At 42.9% G+C, this 21108-nt stretch overlaps 1 protein-coding gene across 1 annotated transcript in view; it reads right to left on the bottom strand.

Moving 5' to 3' along the window:
- ABCC5 (ATP binding cassette subfamily C member 5) overlaps positions 1-19835 on the bottom strand; it is a 74740-nt gene extending 54905 nt beyond the window's left edge. The window contains exons 1-5 of the mRNA XM_083177432.1: positions 19678-19835; positions 17838-18027; positions 3703-3863; positions 3296-3451; positions 1789-1936 (exon numbers count right to left, since the gene is read on the bottom strand). Coding sequence (XP_083033558.1) covers positions 1789-1936; positions 3296-3451; positions 3703-3863; positions 17838-17981 — 609 coding nt within the window. The 5' untranslated portion in view covers positions 17982-18027; positions 19678-19835. The remainder of the gene's footprint in view (positions 1-1788; positions 1937-3295; positions 3452-3702; positions 3864-17837; positions 18028-19677) is intronic.
- Between the last annotated feature and the right edge of the window lie 1273 nt (positions 19836-21108).

Genomic DNA, 21108 nt, shown 5'->3' with positions numbered 1-21108 from the left:
ACTATTTAAAAGGTCTTTGCAGTCATTACACATAAAATTATATATCCTCAAAATCATAGCACAGAAGGCCACATACAGTACATAACTAGAAAATGTAAAAAGAACAAAAAAAAACAGCCCAAACTTAATGCTTGGTTTAACCTACTGTTCTCCAATTATTCAACACACTTTTAAAGACTCCTAGATTATTATGTAGCCTAATCGCTGGTTTACTATAGAATAATCAGATTCCTTAGCTCAATTTAAAAAGAAGCAACATTTAACCAACTTAACCCAAAATAATCTATATGGTATATACACAAATAGTAGTCCACACTGGGATAAACAGAGCCACTTGAAGTCCAAAGGCAACAAGTTGTACCAAATCCTACATTCAATATTTTGACACAAGTAACCTTGAGAGAAAGCCCAAGGAAATAACACCAGCTCACCTGGAACCTTTCTGTCACTCTCTTCGATTCCTAACCACTACCACTGCTTGGGAAAGGGACATGTGTGTTAAAATGGGCGCACCAGCTACCTGTGTAGTGTAACAATGACAGAAGCTCTTCTTAATGAAGTTGTGTTGTTAAAGTCTTCAGTATTCCCTGTTTAGAGTTAAACCTACACCACTGGATGGTTCACTGAACAGGTAAACCCTTAAGACTCCTCGTGAATTATTAAAGGAGTCCACAGAAATAGCAAGAGTAAGACTAAGGGCAATCAGACTAATTACTCTAGAAAAACTGTATTTTAATTTAAACAGTGCCCCATCTGTACTTACCAAATCATTGCACCTTCATCTTTAAACAGCAAACTGAAAGTTAGCACTAAAAGCAGTGAAATTGTTCTAAACCTCAAGACAAACTAGCAGAAAATAAAATTTCAGTAAAATAATTAACATAGAGCAGGCATTCCCAACCACGGTCCTAAAAGCACACTAACAGTGCAGGTTTTCTAGATATCCAGGCTTGAGCACAGGTGACTTAATTAGTACCTGAGGGATTCTGATTAAACCATCTGTGCTGAAGCCTGGATAGTACTAAAACCTGCACTATTGGTGTGCCTTGAAGACCGTGGTTGGGAATGCTTGATATAGAGGATTGCTCAAGTGGAGAGAAATTACAGTACATGCATATAAAGATTTTTTTATATATTTTTTCAAGTCAATTTGCCCCTCTGATACCCCTAATCACCATAACCATGCCCCAAGTTAGGTTTACTCTAACTTTCCCTTACATCTTATTAGTCAGTCTAGTAGCAGAAATGTATTTCCAACACGAAGAGGACTATAATTCACAGGCACTCACTTGCAGTACAGTTAATGCAAGTAATAAAAGCAGCAAACTAGATGGTGTTTGAATAAAAATGTAAATTAACATAGTTCACTTGGACCTTCTATAATTAACTGCATTAGGAGGACTTCATGTCTCAGTAAAGAGTCCAGCTGCCTCTAGTTACTTGGTTAACATGATCTCCTGCTAACATTACGGACCTATTTGATAAATACACTTATGAGACAGTCCTTCTAATAGGTTTGATGGACTAAGCAACCTAAAAAAATAACAGGAACTGTTTTATCCAGACGAATAAGACTGGCGCTAAAGCTAAAAATTGTACTTCAAAAATGAAAATGAAAATAAAAAAAGTTATGTTTTTGAAAACCCTGTAATGGGACAAAAGATGCACTGGAAAATAAAAATAAAAACAAAACGAAAAACAAAACGAAACTAAAATAAAAAATATAAATATCAAAAGCTATGGATGGTATTACCTCTCGGCACATGAAACAGGGTGGAAAGTACTTACTGGACCAATGAAACCAGCCAGCTGGGTGAGCATCAGGCACATGATGGAGATAATTAGCCTGGTGCGACAAAATCTCCACACAACACTGTGAAGAGAGGACTCGTCTGCTCCACGCTCAATCAACTCCTCAAGCCACAGTTTCTCCAACCTGTACAGAAGTTTGAGTGTTCAGTTGTGTGTAGACAGACATTTTTTTGCACAGCAGGAAGCAAGGCCTACTGCAATATGCACTTCTACAGTACCTCTAAGGCACATTCATTTTTCAAACTACCCCATTATTAACTCCACTATAAAAAATACTCCACTATAAAAATTGTATTAAAATCAAACCGGCCGATTGTATGTAAATGGCCCATGTTTTGGGCCATTTCAGTGTCCTTTTGATGCGATCCCGATCCGATGCGCGGCCCCGCGGGTCGGTCTTTTCTGAGATCCTACCTGCTGCAGGTAGGATCTCAGAACCGACCATTGCAGTGGGTGGGGGTCGTGATCGGATCGCGATCACATCAGCCGCATTTTCGCGGCGTTTCGGCAGGGCCGTCAGCTCGTGAGCGGGTCGTACGTTTCTGTGACCTGGTGTGTACGGGGCATAAGTTGTGTGTTATAATAGCTTAGATCAGTGGTTCTCCCATACCTTTCACGTTTCCAGGTCACCCGACAGGTACACTAATTACTCACTGACACATTTTAAAAGATCCACAGGTGAAGCTAATTATTTCACTTGATCCTGCAAAACATGTACTGTGTGGGGTCCTGAGGACGGACTTTGAGAACCTGTGGCTTAGATATGTAAAGCTGTCAAATTGTACACACTCTTTAAAAATATGAGTGAGAGCAAGTGCTGCTGCTTATTTCTTATATTAAAAGCCAAAATGTTGATCGCCATTGCGGAATACAAATCTTATATGTGACTGTTTCCATCTTGGACAAAGAGGTTTTTATATAACCCAATCAGACTATATTTGTTGGGAGTAACTAGTCAGCAGCAATAAAAGCTAAAGTAGTTCATAATTTGCTTGCTTAGGTTAAAATAACTCTATAAAGAAGATCAGGAAGGACTTTGGATGTAGCCAATGTATCTACATTGTTATTACAATTATTTCGCAACTGAAAAGGAGAAACGCGAAAGGAGTTACAGATAAAGCCATGCAATCATGGTTTTAAAAGTAAATACAGAACAGCTCATCTATTCTGAATCATGGCTTGACCTTAGCTAGTCATTTATTCTTCCACTGTGCACAGAAATTGTTTTTAAGTATTTGATACATAAGCAATTCCTCTTCGCCAACCAAACCACAGAGTTTTTGTGCATTTCCTCTTACCACCACAGGAGGCGGCTAGTAGAAATAAGTCCATATGCGGCACTTTCGCCCAAACTGGGCAACAAATTAATTTCTCCTTCAGATGCCATATAAGGCAAGCCACATGGGAAAACAATGGAACTACCCGATATTGTTAATATGTCTGTATGAAGGGAAGCAATCGGTGCAAGAAAAGATTAACATACCGTCTGCTGTTGATATCGGAACACTCATGTTGAGACAATGGCCAGATATCTTCAAAACAAAGTTCTCCTTTCTTGTAAGCCAAACGCGCCAGCGGTGTGAGCCAGGAAAATGTCATAAAAGAGAACAGCCCAGCATTATCTACTGGGTGCTGGTGCCTGTAAAGTACCAGGGGTGAATGTTACATAACAGAGGTGGCATGACAGCTATGAGTAGCACACATAATAGAGTGTTATGGAAATGCTCTTATGCAGTCACAGCTATACAATAATGAAGCAAAATAAAAAACAAAACAGTAAATCCCAAATGATTTACTATAGTATCTACAAGTCATGACATGTGTGAGTAGAAAAAGGGTGAAGTGGAAGACCTTCAATAACTGAAAAAGTTAAACTAAAAAAACACTTACTTGGAAGTACTCCGAAAGGGTTTTAGCAAGTGAAGTCCATAGTGATATTTGGAATTTTGGTGGTTCTCACTCAGGATCTGCAAGTGTGAGTGCATGGAGATGTCCAGGGGAAGACCCTCTGCTCGTGCAGCAGCCTCCAAAGCATCCTGGCAGTCCACATGCTTAAAAATAGCAAAGTAATAAATTAATAAAGAACAAAAAAGAAAAACCTTGAAGCGGCATAAGTCATTGATGGATTATACATAAAACAAGGTTTAGGGGGGTATTCAATCGGCGGCGACCATCTCCCCACATTTGGTAAGAAATCTTCAGTTTTTTAAAGCAGCAATCATTTACACTGCAAAACCAGTTTGATGATTTTGAAGAGAAACGATTGCTGCTTTAAAAAAAAAAAAATTAAATTGGAGATTCCTCACCAAATCTCTTACTTTCTGAATCTTTCATCCTATTAAAATTTCACCCCAAATGTACTGTGCACCAATCAGAGCAATTGAATTGTTGCTATGATTGGACAACCAGACAGGATGCAGTACTAAAAATAAAATGGGTTTAGCCAAATGCCACATGGGGTGCAGCCAATGAAAATGGAGGTGTGATACACATATGCCCCCAATAGTGCAGTGCAAGATATACATATGCCCAAATAAAGCCAGATACACCCCCAGTGTGCCAGCAACAGCAGAACCCGCTGTTGTTGCTCCTGCCGGGGGGAGAAGAGACCAATGCTCCCCTGCTTGCTTGCTGGCTGGCTAGCTCCTCCATCCTCAGTCGCTACCGCTTCCCTTCCCTGTGACTGGACCGCGAGCAAATCAAAGCTCCTGGTTGGCTGCTGGCCCGTGAGTTCTAATCGGCTGACAGCCCAGCCAGTCACAGGGATACACAGTGAGGGGAAGGAGAGGCGCGCAATGCACCCCCACTATCAATGCCAACCCGAAGCGTGGCGAGCCCGCGAGGGTCGGCGGTATGCATCCTCCGACCTTTTCATACCCCCACTATTCACGTCGGCATGGAGTTTATCTTATATAGTGTGGCGAGCGCAGCGAGCCACCAAGCCCAAAGCGTGCCCCACGAGGGCACGCCCATTATATGACGTCGGCAGGCCGGGCAGCCCCTTTCATGACGTCGGCACCTGGACACGCCCCTTTCATGACGTCGGCGTGCCCGGGCACACCCATTTCATGACGTCGGCGTGCCCGGGCACGCCCATTTCATGACATCGGCGTGCCCGGTCCGCCCCCCGGCGCCCTGTCCGCTGTCACTCCTAGAGTGAACACTACTATCTAAAATCAACTCCACACCGACGTGGATGGTGGGTGTATGAAAAGTTCGGAGGACACGTACCACAATTTAAAATTGTATACCATCACATTGTATGCCATATACCAGTGGTTCCCAAACTTTTTTGAATTACGGCGCCCTAGAGCATCAAAAAATGTTCACGGCACCCCTAGGCGAATGTTTTGTTATTGAGAAATTCAAAAAACAATATTAAATTAAGTAAATAGTTTTTATATATCACCCTCAGGGTCATTTATGCTGTGAGGGACAGGACTTGCTACTTTTTGTCCACACATGTTATGTTTGGCAGCCACAAGCACTGGGATTGCCTGTTAAATTGATCAGAAATAATTTTAATTTGTCCTGGACCACCAACCCAGGGCACCCCTGCAAGTCTCCTGAGGCACCCCAGGGAGCCACGGCACACAGTTTGGGAACCACTGCCATATACAATGGTATACAATTAAAAATTGTATAACATCGGGTGCCATCACATACCATTGTAAGGCTTATGGTATAAAATGCGATGGGCACCGTGCTAGGAAACAAGTACCGAAAAATCTTCTAAATTTTTTTAGAGAAGCTGACCAAGGCAACGTGGCATTAAACCAAACTATATTTGGGAAAACACGCCCTTTTTGTTTGTTCCAACATTATTCGACATGGAGCATTAATGGACATGTATCAAAATAGAACAGTGTATACACAATGTCATGTTCCTTAAATAAACATCTGAACTGAAAAGGAGATGGGATGATGGTCATTACCAAATGAAGCATCTAAGTGCCCTTTAATGGTACTTTATCTTGATAACACCCAGCACGAATAATGCTTCCATTATAAATCTAAATTTGCTTAATTGCTGTAAAATCCAACCATGGTTTCTGAAAATAGACTAGGAACCTTCCCGGATACTCAGTATTAATAGAATCTCATACAACCAAACTACCAATATTGTAGACATCCGATCATTCCAGCAGAATTATAAACTTAAATATGTCAAAATGGTACTTAACCCAGTGTTCTCCTAGTGTTCCCTCTAGAAATGAGGGCGGGCAGGGTGCCGCTGCACGGGGGCGGACCGGGTCCACCAACGTCACAGTTGTGGGCGGTCCCGGGCAGCTGACTGCACAAAAGGGGCGTGCCCGGGCCGCGACATCATGAAAAGGGGCGGGCCCGGACGGCGGCGGCACTGAAGGGGGCGGGCCCGGCCGCCGGCGTCACTAAGGCGGCGCTGCGCTTCCCCGTGCACACAGCCGGGGCAGGCACCAGGCTGTTTAAGCGGGGCGCTGCTAGCAGGGCACATTTTGCCCTGTAAAAATCGGGCAGGGCGCAGCGCCCTGCTAAAACAGCCTAGCGGGAACACTATTCTCCCCACAATTTTTTTTTCCAGCTGGGTGGCATCAAGAAGTAACCGTGTGGGGATCTTCACAATAGAAAAAAATGGGGCGCTGCACTGTCAGAGGGGTGTGTTTATCAACGCCTATTGGCACTCATTGCAATTCAAAAGAAAAGTCTCTCAGCCCACACCACCAAACACACACTTAATATGGACAGTGCAAGACAAAAAATTACACTGTAATGCCTGCTACATGTTGCTTGACTTCCAGGGTGCCATTCCCGAGAGATTGTGGCATCCCGGGCACGCAGCATCCCCGTTGCTGTGCGTTAAACTCCCAGCCAGGAGGAGACTCTGGGAATGGAATGGGGTAAAGTGGTGAGATTATCTGAGGTGAATGGAGTTTTTGATCAGCTCCAATGCGTTTCAGAATCTTGGGTCTTTTTCAAAGATCTTCACTACTTTGCCCAGCCAGGGGATTGCCGGCAGAACACCCAAAAAAACCAACACTGAGAACACTGTAACTGAGTGCCAAGTGAATTTGACAAAATAGGTGTGAAAATTGCCCAGCAAACATTTTTCTTTATCATAATGACCTGTAAGGTTTTCCTTGTGTAAAAATACTTTTTCCTATATAACATTTTTTTTTATTTGAATTTATATAACAACGGTGAGCGAAGCTGGCATTTTTAGCCAATATTTCGCACCTTTCAGAGGTTGGCACTCAAAGAGTTAAAGAAAATTTATTTTGGTTCAACATCTATAGTAAGTAAGTAAAATCTGCAGATCAACATAGAGTTCCATAAAACATAAGAAAGAAAGAAAAATGTAGCGTTAAGGCTCTAATATTACTGGCCAACAGATCAAGATGACAATACAGCACATACCTGAATGCAAAATGTTTTTTTTTTTGTATTTTCAAGGTGCCGGGACGCAGAGCATAGCTTCGCCCCCTGACAACCCGGAAGCAAAGCCTCCACGTTCTGATTGGCCTATGGGCCAGTCAGTCAAAGAGAATGGATGACCATCGATAGCTAAAACTTTTGATGGTTGTCCATCACATAGTTTGTAACTATCGAGCTGGTTGCAAAATCGCCATTGACAGTAATAGCAGTGACCAATTCTGGCAGCTTCTGAGCATATATGAATTTGCCCATAGAAAGATAATTCGATTGCATGTGACAAATCTTTCCTTTTGAACACTGAATGTTGAAACAGAAGACAAAAAAAAAAATTAAAACTTCCCTTTTCTTTTACAGAAAACTATTTTGCAACAACAGGTGAGGTAGCAGGTCATGTGTTATGTTGTAATAGACAAAGGCACTTCCCTGCTACTTCAGCAAAAAAAAAATTGCAGTCTTCTAAGTCTATTATGCAAGAGGAGAATATGTATTTAAGCTGAGGTCACTAGAATTAATTAATTAAAGGATCAGTAAAGTATCAACTAACCTCAGCCAGCCAAAGCTTCTACGCCTTGTGATGAGATATAGGCAAAATACAGGGTGTGCAGCCATTACTGTAACATAACGGAGCTTGCACCAGTGTAGGAAACAACCAATGCACAGAAACTCAGATTTCCGCCAAGTGGTCAGCCACTGTCTGCTGTGCTAGAGCATCAGATAGAGCAGGCATGTCCAAACTGTGGCCCTCCAGCTGTTGTGAATCTACACATCCCAGCATGCCTTGCCATAGTTTTAGCATTTCCTAATAGCAAATTTGTGGCCTGGCATGATGGGACTTGTAGTTTCACAACAGTTGGAGAGCCATAGTTTGGACATGCCTGAGCTAGAGGGACACGTCTTGCCTCCATGTTCACCAGGCAACCAAGATGATAACTGGCAAGTCCAGACTTGTTCAGTCAGCAAGGTTATTGACGTTGCTGCAAAATTCACTTGCACAGGTATTACCTCAGTTCCTGGCTCTCCTGCTGCTACTGGAACATTTTAGGACAGAAATCCTTCCCTGTAAAACACCAGCTGATCTTATTTGGCACTTTTGTGGGGGAGGGATAGCCTGCCCGCTCCCTGCTCCCTGTCAGCTCGCCTGACCACCCGCCCATGTATCCGGCCACCCGCCCGTCAGCTGCGGCTGCCCTTGCCTTCCTTCCCCTGCACATAGAGATACAGACGCTAGAAGTCATAGTTCACCTCTAGCGTCTGACAGGTAGAACAGCTCTGCGACTTCCTGGTAACGCGGCTGCAGAGCTGTGCTTCCTGTCAGACGCTGGATGTGAAAAAGGACTTCTAGCGTCTGTCTCTCTGTGCGCAGGGGAAGATAGGGTAAGGCAGGGGCAGCTGCAGCTGACGGGCGGGTGGGCAAGTATTAACCCCTTGGCAACGAGCTGGAACCCCTGGCAATGTAATTTAACCCCCCTTGGCAACGAGCAAAAAATATTAACCCCTTGGCAATGAATAAGCAAGAACCCATGGCAATGGACATTAACACCCCCCCCCCCTCCTTGGCAACAAGCAAGAACCCCTGGCAACCCCTTTTCTGGAAGGAGGAGATGGAGCTGACCCTGGTGGGGCTGCAGTACTCCGGGAAGACCACCTTTATGAACGTGATTGCGGTAAGAGATGGAGGCAGCAGGAGGCCCGGCCAGGGAGTGGGGTTCAGGGATGGCGTGTAATTACAGCTCTACCACTGGGATTATTTCACGTGTGTGGCGTATGTGTAATGGGCATCTCTGTGTGGGGCATATGTATAATGGGCATCTCTGTGTGTGGCATATGTATAATGGCCATCACGGTGTGTGGCATATGTATAATGGGCATCACAGTTTGTGGCATATGTATAATGGGCATCTCTGTGTGTGCCATATGTATAATGGCCATCACGGTGTGTGACTTATGTGTAATGGGCGTCACAGTGTGTGACGTATGTGTAATGGGCATCACGGTGTGGAACATATGTGTAATGGGCATCACGGTGTGTGGAATATGTATAATGAGCATCACGGTGTGCGGCATATATATAATGGAGCATTATGGTGTGTGGCATATATATAATGGAGCATTATGGTGTGTGGCATATGTATAATGGAGCATTATGGTGTGTGGCATATGTATAATAAGCATTACGGTGTGTGGCATATGTATAATGGGCCAATTCTCTGCGCGCAGGTTGCAAAACAGCGGTATAAAGTAGTCTTTTCCTGTAATGCTGTGCCCCTTGCAGTGAGGCTACACCCCTGTTTTTTGGGGCGCGCGCCTCAGGCGCGCGCATATTCTCCACTTTGCTGCTGGGGATTGTTATGTTACTGCCACTGTTGGGAGGAATTATATGGTTTTTTTTGTTGTTGTTTTTTTACTGTAATGCCACGCCCCTTTTGTAGCTCCTCCCATATCACCGCCCACTTTCTGCCCACAGTTCCTGAACCTATTTTCCAACAAAAATAGCACTGAGTGCAGGTGACCTATTAGCAGTAATAGGAAGAACCTGGCATGAGGTACTGACATATCCCATTACACAGAAAAATGGGACAAATATCAGACCCTCACTAATTTGTCCAATATCAAATATAAGACACACATCACTCCTATCACCCAGGCAAACTGACCAGCCCACTCAGACAGGGAAAGGAAACCTCCTGCCCCACAGAAATAAAGATAACATTACAACACTACATGGTGGATCAGGGGAGGACATTCATACTTGCCTGCCTGGCTCGCTGCACAGGGAGTAAGGCAAAAGAACAAATAGACAGGCGAACCAGATTTAATTGTCCAGCCTGCACAGCAAATATACGGTTGCAAACACAAAAAAAGTGGGATTTCTTTATTGAAAGGAATCTCTGGCAACCAAACAAAAGGAGGAATATTTGTGGGTGAAACAATAGCTAACCCATATAGCAAAATAACCATTTTAAAAGGCACCAACATTGATAACCCATTACACTCCTGCTGTATAGAGGATACACCTGGCAAAAATTACTAGAACAGAAGGAAGCAAAATACCCCACTGGTCCTTTATTCTGCCCACTGACGGACATTAAAACTTTTCTCAGGGACCCTAACATATGCAAATCGGATGTGTGCCTTGCTATCTGATTCCGATCGGATCGTGGATAGTATCTTAAGGCACATCTGACCGTGTGTACACACACCATTAGAGTAGGACTATATAATTGTTAATGAAATGCAGGCAAAAGACACTAAAAACTTTATATAGCAGAAAGTATAGGGTGCTCAGTACAGAGTAGTGATGTGGCTATACTGTTATGTAGGTTCAATAGAGATTGTTGTGTAAAGTACACTTCATGCAAATGTATTTTGGGTAAACTTTGCTTTCATCTCTTATTTTCATGTTAGATGTGCTATGGATATTTCTTAATACATATTAAAAGGTTTTTATGCACCTAAATCCAGAACACAGTCCTAGCTATCCCAATGCGAAATCTCAGTTTGGTTTCAGAATATTGCCTGTTTTCTGCTGGTATATTCCAGCTCAAATTAATCCTGAGTCATACATAAGAAGGTTTCAAACATCTCTCAACATTTGCCAAAATTAACTAAAACTTGTCTTTCATTAGTCACACAGGATGTCTGCAGACAGAAGATTTCTGCTAAATGAGCAGTTTCAATGAGGAAGTAACACAAAGTACAGCCAGCAAATAAAACACCATTTTGCTGCCAGTCTTTTTTTCTGGCTGGAACAAAAAGGTGATAAGCCAATGAGAAGGCTGTTGTCACAGGGAATTCAGAGAACTGTGGCCATTTATTGGGTAAACAGATGAAGGCAAGCAGCCAATGCACTCTGCAGCTGAGACACAGAGAGAGTTACTATAAGCAGAAGCAGACACATTGCACAAGTTCCCCAAGGAATGAAAGAATAGAAACTGGGTAGGTGTCCTTGACAATGCTGAGTCACCATGAGAGAAGCAACAGCTGATACAATGTAACTCATATCTGATTAGGTGTTGATATATTAACCTTTTCACTGCACAAGGATTGGCTACATGGGTCCGTAGGTAGGTAACCTTAAGTTACACCCATCAAAGACGTACACAAATCACCACACAAATTATGTATGTTTAAAAATAATAAAAACATAAGTAATTATTCAATGGAGTTGGCTCAGCCCCAACAGAGATCTAATCCCCTCTCCCAATATAAACACGCTGTGCATTAAGTCACCAAACGGTAGGCTGTGCATGTTATTTTTGTAAAATGCTGAGCTATAGTAAACTACAAGAAACTAAGGGAACAGAAAGACCAAGTACAATAAAAGTAGACATTTAAGGTAGATATACTTTACAGTATAGTATCAATTTAAAGTAACTTCATAAACCCCTCACAGTGTGGAAAAACATTATATATAGCTGGTGGAAAAAACACCAACCACAAATAGAAAGAGACCATAAAAGGCCCCCACACACTCAGGCCCCTACACACAGCTGTGTGACCAAGAGAAGCGGGAAGGGGGGGGGGGGGGGGGGTGTTCCGGGGGATTACACAGTCTGCCAGAGAAGGGAATCTGTTCCAACATTGTTTCTACTAACAGAGTAGGCAAAAACAAAAAAAAAAGAGAATAGGATGTTATCAAGAAGGCATAGGACCTGCTTTCCTGTAAAAGGAGTTTGGCATTATAACCAAATGCCATTAAATTAGGCATGGTAGAACACTCAGATAAAGTCTAGTTTGACAGTCAATAGGACGACACCAAAATGTTCATCACTAGAAAAAAAGTTGACATGAATTTTTATTTTTTTTTGTGTGAAAAATGTCGACACCTCAGTACGTGGACCCCTCAATATGTTCGCCATGCATTGTACCAGGTGTATTGCTCGGTTACAGCTGCGCTCGGCACACTAACGTTCTTAGGGCCTTATTCGAGTTCACTCTTTCAGACAAAATCCTTCTTAGATGGACAAAACCATGTACACTGCAGGGGGGCAGATGTAACTTGTGCAGATCTAATTAGATTTGGGTGGGGTTTTACTTCAAAGTGAGATCTATATTGCAGTGTTAAAATAAAGCAGCCAGTATTTACCCTGCAAAGAATCACCAAAAAAAAAAAAAAAAATCACCAAATCTATTTCTATCTGCACATGTTACATCTGCCCCCCTGCAGTGCACATGGTTTTGTCCATCTAAGAAGGATTTTGTCAGAAAGAGTGAACTCGAATAAGGCCCACAATTGGGGACCACGTGGATATAATGTATGAAATGGTACACAAAATAACTAAATTGGAGAGAAAAACTAATGTTGACCTTTCAACCACATGGTGTCAACCAACACATGGTCTGGTCTGTCAGCCATCTGGATACCCATTAAATTATTTAACAAGATCCTCATAGCAAATACAAAAGGAGGTGAATGCTAAGGAACAATGATACCTGGAAGGTCTATCACAAAAATTACAAAATCAACATTAAATATTTACTTTTTCCATTCTGGTTTCTGAAAATATGGTTTCCAAATAAGAGCTCACTTAAATGTCAACACAATAAAATGCATTGCACCAATAATACTAACAAACAGTAGCCAATGGCAGAAAATGCAATGCACAAGCTGCAGGCGGTATATCAGGGGACACGTCTGTACAAACAGTAGGAAGGTTTTGAAAACTAGAAACTTAAACACAGAAATACAATTGTTAACCAAAACCTATTGGCAGTCTTCAGTCTCAAGTGAAAGACAAATGTAGGCGATAAGTCACAACCTCACCACTCTTATCCAGTTTTCAAACAAAACCAACACTACAGACAAGGCAAACAAGTGACGGCGATTCAAACGTTTTTTTTTAGGCACCCATCAAAGTAATTCATTTGTTCCTCTGTTCAAGAGGCCATTGCTTTACACGTGCCCAAATAGATGGGGTTATCTATGAATACTGGCTAAACCCACCTCCTGGTTAGGACGCCCAAACTGCACCTGAACCACAGAGTTTCACCCATTTCTTCTAGCACAGCATGAGTCTAAGCATCGCAGGATGCCAATCTCAGTTAAAGCATGTAACATGCAACCAAAACTTGTAGAGTTTGTACTACTGTCTACAGCATGGGTCCTCAAACTGCGGCCCTCCAGATGTTGTGAAACTACAAATACCAGCATGCCTTGCCACAGTTTTAACACTCCCTTATAGCAAAACTGTGGCAAGGCATGATGGGATTTGTAGTTTCACAACATCTGGAGGGCTGCAGTTTGAGGACCCATGGTCTACAGGGTAGTAGAGAAACTTTGAATGCCAATGGAAACAATGCGCATTTTCAGAATGGCACAAAACATGCAACAGATTTACTCCCCACCCAGGTTGTCTAATCGAGAAGCCAAATCGCACTGGAAAATGAGAACACCTAGCAACACAAATCTTTTGAGATTATGCTTTCAGACCGCAAATCCAGGTCCAACCCTGTATTGTGAACACGGGTCCATCCCTGCTGCGACCTGGGTCAGACTCCTTTTTGACACCTTTCACACTGCACTTCAACTCGGGTTATTCCCTGGTTGGACGCTTTCACACTGGACCCGGGTAAGCACAGCAAAACCTATTGGTGTCATTAAAAGTGGACTTTTTTCAGGCTCGCAAAACATGACGTCACAAAGGAAACAAAAATGAGGGGCTTAGAGGAATACTGAGCGATGAATATATTGGCGCAGGGGGAGAGCCTCTCTTTTAGCTATGTTTTTGTAAACCACAGCATATTTTACTGTTCCTGTCATATCTGCGCATTTCTTCATCTCCCCTTATATTCAGCAATTCCCTCACCTCCTCATCTGACCACACTGAGGACATGGCTGTGATACTGCTGGAATGCTGCCTCAGATGTGTACTCTGCAGGGTGCTGCTTGTTTTTCCGGGCTCTGGCCACTGCCCTCATGAAAGGAGACGACATCTAATAGCTGCATTTGATGAATGCAGTGTTGAATAACCTGGGTAGGGAGCTTTCAGACTGCACTCACACCCGGGTTAGAGCCGTGTTCAACCCTGGTCAAGACCAGGGTTGAAATGCAGTGTTACTCAACCCGGGAATTTTTACAGTGCGCTTTCACACCGCACCTCAACCCTGGGTTGGAGGCACAAGGACATGGCAATAACCCGGGTCCAGAGTGTGCTCTGAAAGTGGTATTAAAGGTGCCCATATATTAGTCGATTTGCATGAGATTTAGGCTCTTTTCATGCAATTGCGGCAATGAAACGCATGAAAAGCATCAAAATCGCATGTGAGTAACAGGTACGATGCGGTCCTGTGCCCAACACACTGGAGCCTGCTAGTCACACCGGCTGCAGAAGCAATCTGTTGAATTGCATCAGAGCATGCTTCGGTCGGATCACATGCGATATATCGTATGCGAAAGGTCCAGGGCAACTTAAAAAGGGGAATTGTGGAATTGTGGGCAACTTCTTTGCTCAAAGAAGAAGTCACCCTATGGTATAATGGCATGTCCAGTTCCACAAATACTGTATTTGCACATCATAATTTATGGAATAAAAGGATGTACGTGAATACACACATGCTGGGAGGCTTCATGAGAACTTTTTATTTTTTTTGGAAACAACACAAACATTCTCCAGCGTTCCATGTTTCACAGCATATTCAAACCATTGAACCATCTGCAAAGGCAGAAACAATATACTATTGTGTCAGCAAAACAAAGATCTCAGTGTAAAAGGATACCCAATTGTGAGATAATGATATATTTTACCACCCATAGTTACCTAACAGAAAACTATAAGGAAACAAATGCTCCCAAGTGAAAGGCTGGCTCAAATTTCAAGGGATTGCCTTCCCCAATCCAGTAAACAATCGTCATTCTGGCAGAAAACACAATTAAAGTACAGAGACGCTGCCAAACAAAGAAATCCATGGAGGAACCACCCAGAATTATAGTTTGGTTAAGGGGTAATGTTGTTGCTTGAAGATAGATAAATCATAACCTGGCAGACTGAACACAAAAAGGGTCCATGCATATAATGGGGTGTATTCAATGCAGTGGGCGAGCGGTGACAGCGACCAGAGCTTCCTGCTCGCTATCACCGCTCGCCCTGTCCGTATTCAACTCACCCCCCTCATACGCCAATTCCAACTCACTCGTTTTTTGAGCGAGGGGGAATTAGCGTATGCGGCTGCAACAACTTCGAGACTCGCGGCTAAATACAGCGGGTTTGGTACATTAGCCAAGGGTGCCGCTGTTTGGGGGAATCCTCACCGTCCTGTGAAGGCGAGGATTCCCCCGGAACGCTGAATAGGGCGAGCGGCCGGCGAGGGGGTAAAACAGCGAGGATCGCTGGTTTTCTGTGATCCTCGCTGTTTAACCCCCTCGCCGGCCGTGGTGTGCGCCATTGAATACTACCCAATATGTTGTACCACTTATGGCTTTACAGGTCACTTACTATATCGGGCATATGTGTTTGGTGCACTGCACAACACGTAAGCCCATTGCAAAAATTTCACCAAATACATAAACAATCATGTAAAATGAAACTGATCATCTGAAATTACACAGACAACTTTTCAAATTGTCGTAACATCCATTGCTAACAGATGCAAGAGCGAATTAGTTCACGGGTAGAAAAAGTCAGTCCCACTCGACTACTGAATTCCAAACTGACCCTGGAAACATCAGCGCAATGTCCCAGGAGCTTCATATATCGGGTTTCCATGGCCAAGCAGACACACAAGCAACAAAAGCACACCTCCATTGGCCTCTGGAGAAGCATTTGCTGGTGTAACAATTCACACTACACCAGCCAATCTGATGGATGCAACTTGTTTGGTTAGCAGATGCAATGAGCACTTTTGCATGAATGTGTACTGAGCTGTAAGTTTTAGTGGTAGAGGAGTAATGGTCTGGGGCTGTTTTTCCATAGATTGACCTGGGTCGCTCACTTACAGCTACAGCAAACGCTATTCAGAGTTTATCTAAAAATAGTTTGGTGTGGTAGAACTTACCTGACCTGCACATAGCCCTGACCTCAAAAACCATCATATACTTTTATAATGCCCTTGCATATGTGTATCAGCAGTAAGTTTTGAATAAGAGCAAAATAGGGAAAGAAAACTCCCTTTACATATTCTCTTACTGTAGGTGGAGTTCTGTGAGAAATGCAGTTTCTTTATGAATAATAAAATCACCATTTAAAAGTACACTACATGTACTGTATAAATCATACAAAACCCATTTTAACAATATTGGCTAACTTAAACTGGCATTGGCCAGACTGAGATGCTTTGAAGAGGCTGTCACTTTGCATACTAGTGGCCAATTTAAAAGTGTGTAAAATGCGGCAGAACATCAACACCATTTTCAGCTGTGTACAGATCTGGGGCACTGGACATCACCAGTCTTCCCGTGCACCTCCATGAGACACAAGGAGAATCTAACAATGTTTAGTTTGAACAACTTTTACTCCCAGAAATGACCAGATTTTCATTCCAACCAATCAAATTGGAAAGATAATCGAAAAGTGGCTTTTCGCAGCAGTGTAGAGCCAACCAATCCTTGTTGAGCCGCCCAAGAACAGGAGGGGGTCCCAGGTGGGATTTACAACAAGTGTGACCTCCAATCTGATGCGCATCAGATTGCAAACACACCCAATCGATTGGAATAGAGTGAAAAGTGGCCATATCTGACTAGTGTATGGGGGGTCTTTATAGTGTGTATCCAGCTTTTCAAAGGTTCACAATGTTTTTAATATCAAATGTAATCAGGTTATAAAGTGGTAAACAAACATACAATACTGCCCCTGAAATTACCAATGACTTTTAAAATGACCAATAATTGTATTCTACATAGTATGCAACATTCATTAAAGCAATAAAATGCTGAGTCCAAAAAATAATGTCACATGAATGAACACGCACGCACACATACTGACAAGCATTCACTATGCATCAATGTAGACATTGCCTGCAGTGCTCAACCAATATTACAACATTGGTTACATAACAAAAAATAAATATATAATAATAAAAAAGGCTTTTGATGGTAACCTCCCTCAGTGGCAAGCTGGCCATACATCTACAGATTTATTGTCAGATCTGTCTGGTTGGAAAAAAATCCTGGTAATTGATGAGAGAAGATGACAGTTGACCATTTGCTTTGAAATCATGGAAAACTGCCAAAGTGCCACTCAGGTACTACCAGGTTTGTGTTCCAACCAGCCAGATATGACAATCAATCAGTAGATGTATGGCCAGACCCAGTTCTTGCCAGGATATTTTGCCTTACTACAACATGAAGCTTTGAGAAGTGTTCTGTGATTGTAATCTCCAAACACTCTGCACACAAATTGAAGATGTTATATGAATCAATACATACGTGCCCATAACACCCATCTACTTACTAATCTGTGTACATGGTTCATCACTAATGGAGAATAAATAGTACTAATAAATGTAGTTTATATCTAGGTTTTTTATGTATTTGTAAGTAACAACACTTCTGAGAAATAATAAAATAATTGCATTTTAAATTAAAAGTTGCGATTCTGATATTATGCTTATTTTAACTTCGATACCGCAAAAATACAATTTTGAAATGACATGTCAAAATATTAACATAAAAAACAGACCTGTGATTTTGTCTTGTCTTTGATTTTTGTCTGATATTTAAAGTCCTCTTGTTCCTTTTCCTCATCTGGATTGCTTTGTTCCAGAACAGTTCTGTACCCAATGCTGGGTATGACATATTCGACTCCTAAATCTAGATCTTTCATCTTCTCTTAGCATTGAGTGTCTCTTGTGATGCAACGTTCACAAAAACTTAAGAAGAAAAAAATAAAAATAATCAAAACACTAAATCGCAAACGTACGCATTGCAGTATTGCACAATAATATATAGAAAATCAAACAAAAAAAATTACCCAGAAAATATTAAAATATGATGTATGAAATTTCTAAAAAAAAAAAAAAAAAAAGCGTAGCATGTACGCTATGGGGTTTTTTTTGACTGCGAAAACCCCCAAAAGCGTACATGCTAAATAGACTAGCCAACACAAAGTGACTAGTTGTTTAAACCCCGGATTCATTCTATTAAGAACATTAATTGGATTTCTGTCTGAATTTGTCAGCGGGAAAGCGATAACACCACTTGAAGCCAAGAATCTCAAATAAGAAATGAAGTACAGAATAGATAGAATCTGCTTTGGGAAAGGAACCAGGTAAACCCCACTTCAGAAGTTTCAGTAATAATCTGAAATTAATACATGGAATAAACGTAATACTGCTTATCTGAAACTTTTACTTTTCAAACTGCGGAAACCCAGGCTATATGTTTCACTGTCCTACTGCTGTAACAATGCCATATGTTACAGTGGGGCACTGGAGTAGGAATAGCTGTACGGCTGTTGGGTACATGATTCATCTCCTTATAAAGGCCCTGGACGTTTAGCTCAGGTCACCTTGTACCATCAAGTGTATAAGTCTGTAGCAAGGCCACATTGGTCAGCCAGCAAATGCATAGGATGGATGACACTGAAACCGGACAGGGGGCAGAAAGAGAGGAGGAAACAGCAACTCTTGATGGGCCGACTTCTCAGGATGCTAACATTGTGATATTTACATTTATATATTATACACACTGTCACACACCTCAGGCTGCGGAGCAGAACAGGGGCAGTCCCAGGCAACTACATATACCAGTGATTTTCAACCTTTTTACCTTACGGCACACTAAATAAGATTTTAAAATTGTTGAGGCACACCATGAGATCCCCAAAACACATTAACCCCCACACAAAAAAAAAAAATCACACTGGTCCCTACAGGTAGCAAAAATAAAATACATTGGCCCTTTACATGAAAGAAGGAACCGGTAAATAACAGTTGAACTGGCGGTGGCTGTAAACTGGTTTGGGCATTTCTAGATCTGGGGGCACACTAGTGTTCCACGGCACAGTGGTTGAATAACACTGGCATATACAGTGTACACTACACCACCCCCACCTTCCCTATAGAAAGACACAGAGGAGCTGTTGAGACAACACGTACACCCTGGGCGCCCCCTACCGGACACATAATAGAACAAAGACAAGAGAGAAGAAAAAAACAAAAACAGAAAAACGGAAGCGGCAGCAGCATCTCCTCCATCTGACGGCTGCTGCCAACAGCCGGAGCTGTTGCGCTCTCCCAGTGGCAGCCGGCTCTGTTCACAGGGTATCGGCAATTGGGAAGAGCTAATGACCGAATGCTGGGAGTGGGTGCTGTAGATATGAATGATGAGGCGGACTTTGTGGATATCACAAGGCCCCGGGCAGAGGACTGACAGCCACCGGCAACGTCACCGTAATGGCGACTCTGAGATAGAGCCCTGTGTATCGGATGACACACTCTGAGCAGCTGCTGAAGACACCGACTCTTGACTCCACAGCCCCATCCTTCCTTCCTATATGCTGCCCGTTGCCGCGCTGTTACCTGTTGGGGCGTATGCGCAGGGAGCTAGGGCTCGGTGCTGTCACAGGCTCCGGTGTCGTCTCTTCCACTGCGGCTCCTCAACTCAGGAAAACAAGCAGCCGGGCTGAGGGGGGAGTTCGGGGAGGCTCACACTGCGCCTGCTCATTGTTCCGAGGGGCTGGTACTAGCCGGGGGCTGATGGGAGTTGTAGTCCTCCTGAATTGCTGCACTATGACAAAAATTCTGAGGATGGACTCAATCTCCCAGCATGCTCTCGGGTATAGAGAGGCGTGACAGTACATGAAAGATAAAAGGGGCGTGTCTCGAGCAATGGCCACTCCCTTACGTCAGCGCTGCGGCAGCACCCGGCCTCTGGAACGTTCTGCAGTGACATCACATCATCAAGGCCATTTTGGGCCTGGGTGTGACAGTACGTGGATACACGCAGTGTCATGTCATTGGGCCTTATTTTGGTTCATTCTTTCTGACAAAATCCTTCTTAGATGGACAAAACCATGTGCACTGCAGGTGGGGCAGATGTAACATGTGCAGAGAGAATTAGATTTGGGTGAGTAATTTTGTTTCTGTGCAGGGAAAATACTGACTGCTTTATTTTACACTGCAAAATAGATCTCACTTTGAAGTAAAATCCCACCCAAATCTAATTCTCTCTGCACAAGTAACACCTGCCCCACCTGCAGTGCACATGGTTTTGCCCATCTAAGAAGGATTTTGTCAGAAAGAATGAACCAAAATAAGGCCCATTGTGTGGCTGCTGCTGCGCGAGAGAGAGACTGACTCTGAGATGTCAGAGCTGGGTGGTCAGTGTTTCTGCCGGCCTTTATATCCCAATCTATAGTCACTGCAGGACTAAATCACCAGCAATGGTCATTATAGTTAGGCTTACCATACTATAATCCCTATAGCCATTTATACCCCTTTCACACTGACAAATTTTTCCAGGGTTATTGCACATTTATTTATTTATTTATTTGCAGTTTCTTATATAGCGCAGCAGATTCCGTTGCGCTTTACAATAGTAGACAGTGATAAGACAAACTGGGTAACAACAGACAGACTCGGAGGTAGAAGGGCCCTGCTGCAAGCTTACAATCTATAGGGATATAGGGGGGAAACATAAGGACAGGCACCAGTAATAGCATAGCAGTTACAAGTCCAGAAGGGAAGCTATATAATACATAAGTGCCTCGGAGGGTTATGCATGTAGAACTTAAATATGATAGGCTTGCCTGAAGAGGTGAGTTTTCAGGGAACGCTTGAAAGTTTGGAGACTGGTGGAGAGTCTTAATGTGCGTGGAAGGGCATTCCATAGGATGGGAGCAGACCGATAAAAGTCCTGTAATAATGAATGGGAGCTAGTGATCCGTGCAGAAGAGAGACGTAGATCTTGTGTAGAGCGTAGTGGTCGAGATGGGAGATATTTTGTGATAA

Source organism: Crinia signifera, chromosome 3, assembly GCF_055691185.1.
Source record: "Crinia signifera chromosome 3, ASM5569118v1, whole genome shotgun sequence".
NCBI classification, from domain to species: Eukaryota; Metazoa; Chordata; class Amphibia; order Anura; family Myobatrachidae; genus Crinia; species Crinia signifera.
This window is presented reverse-complemented; position numbering and strand designations above follow the sequence as displayed.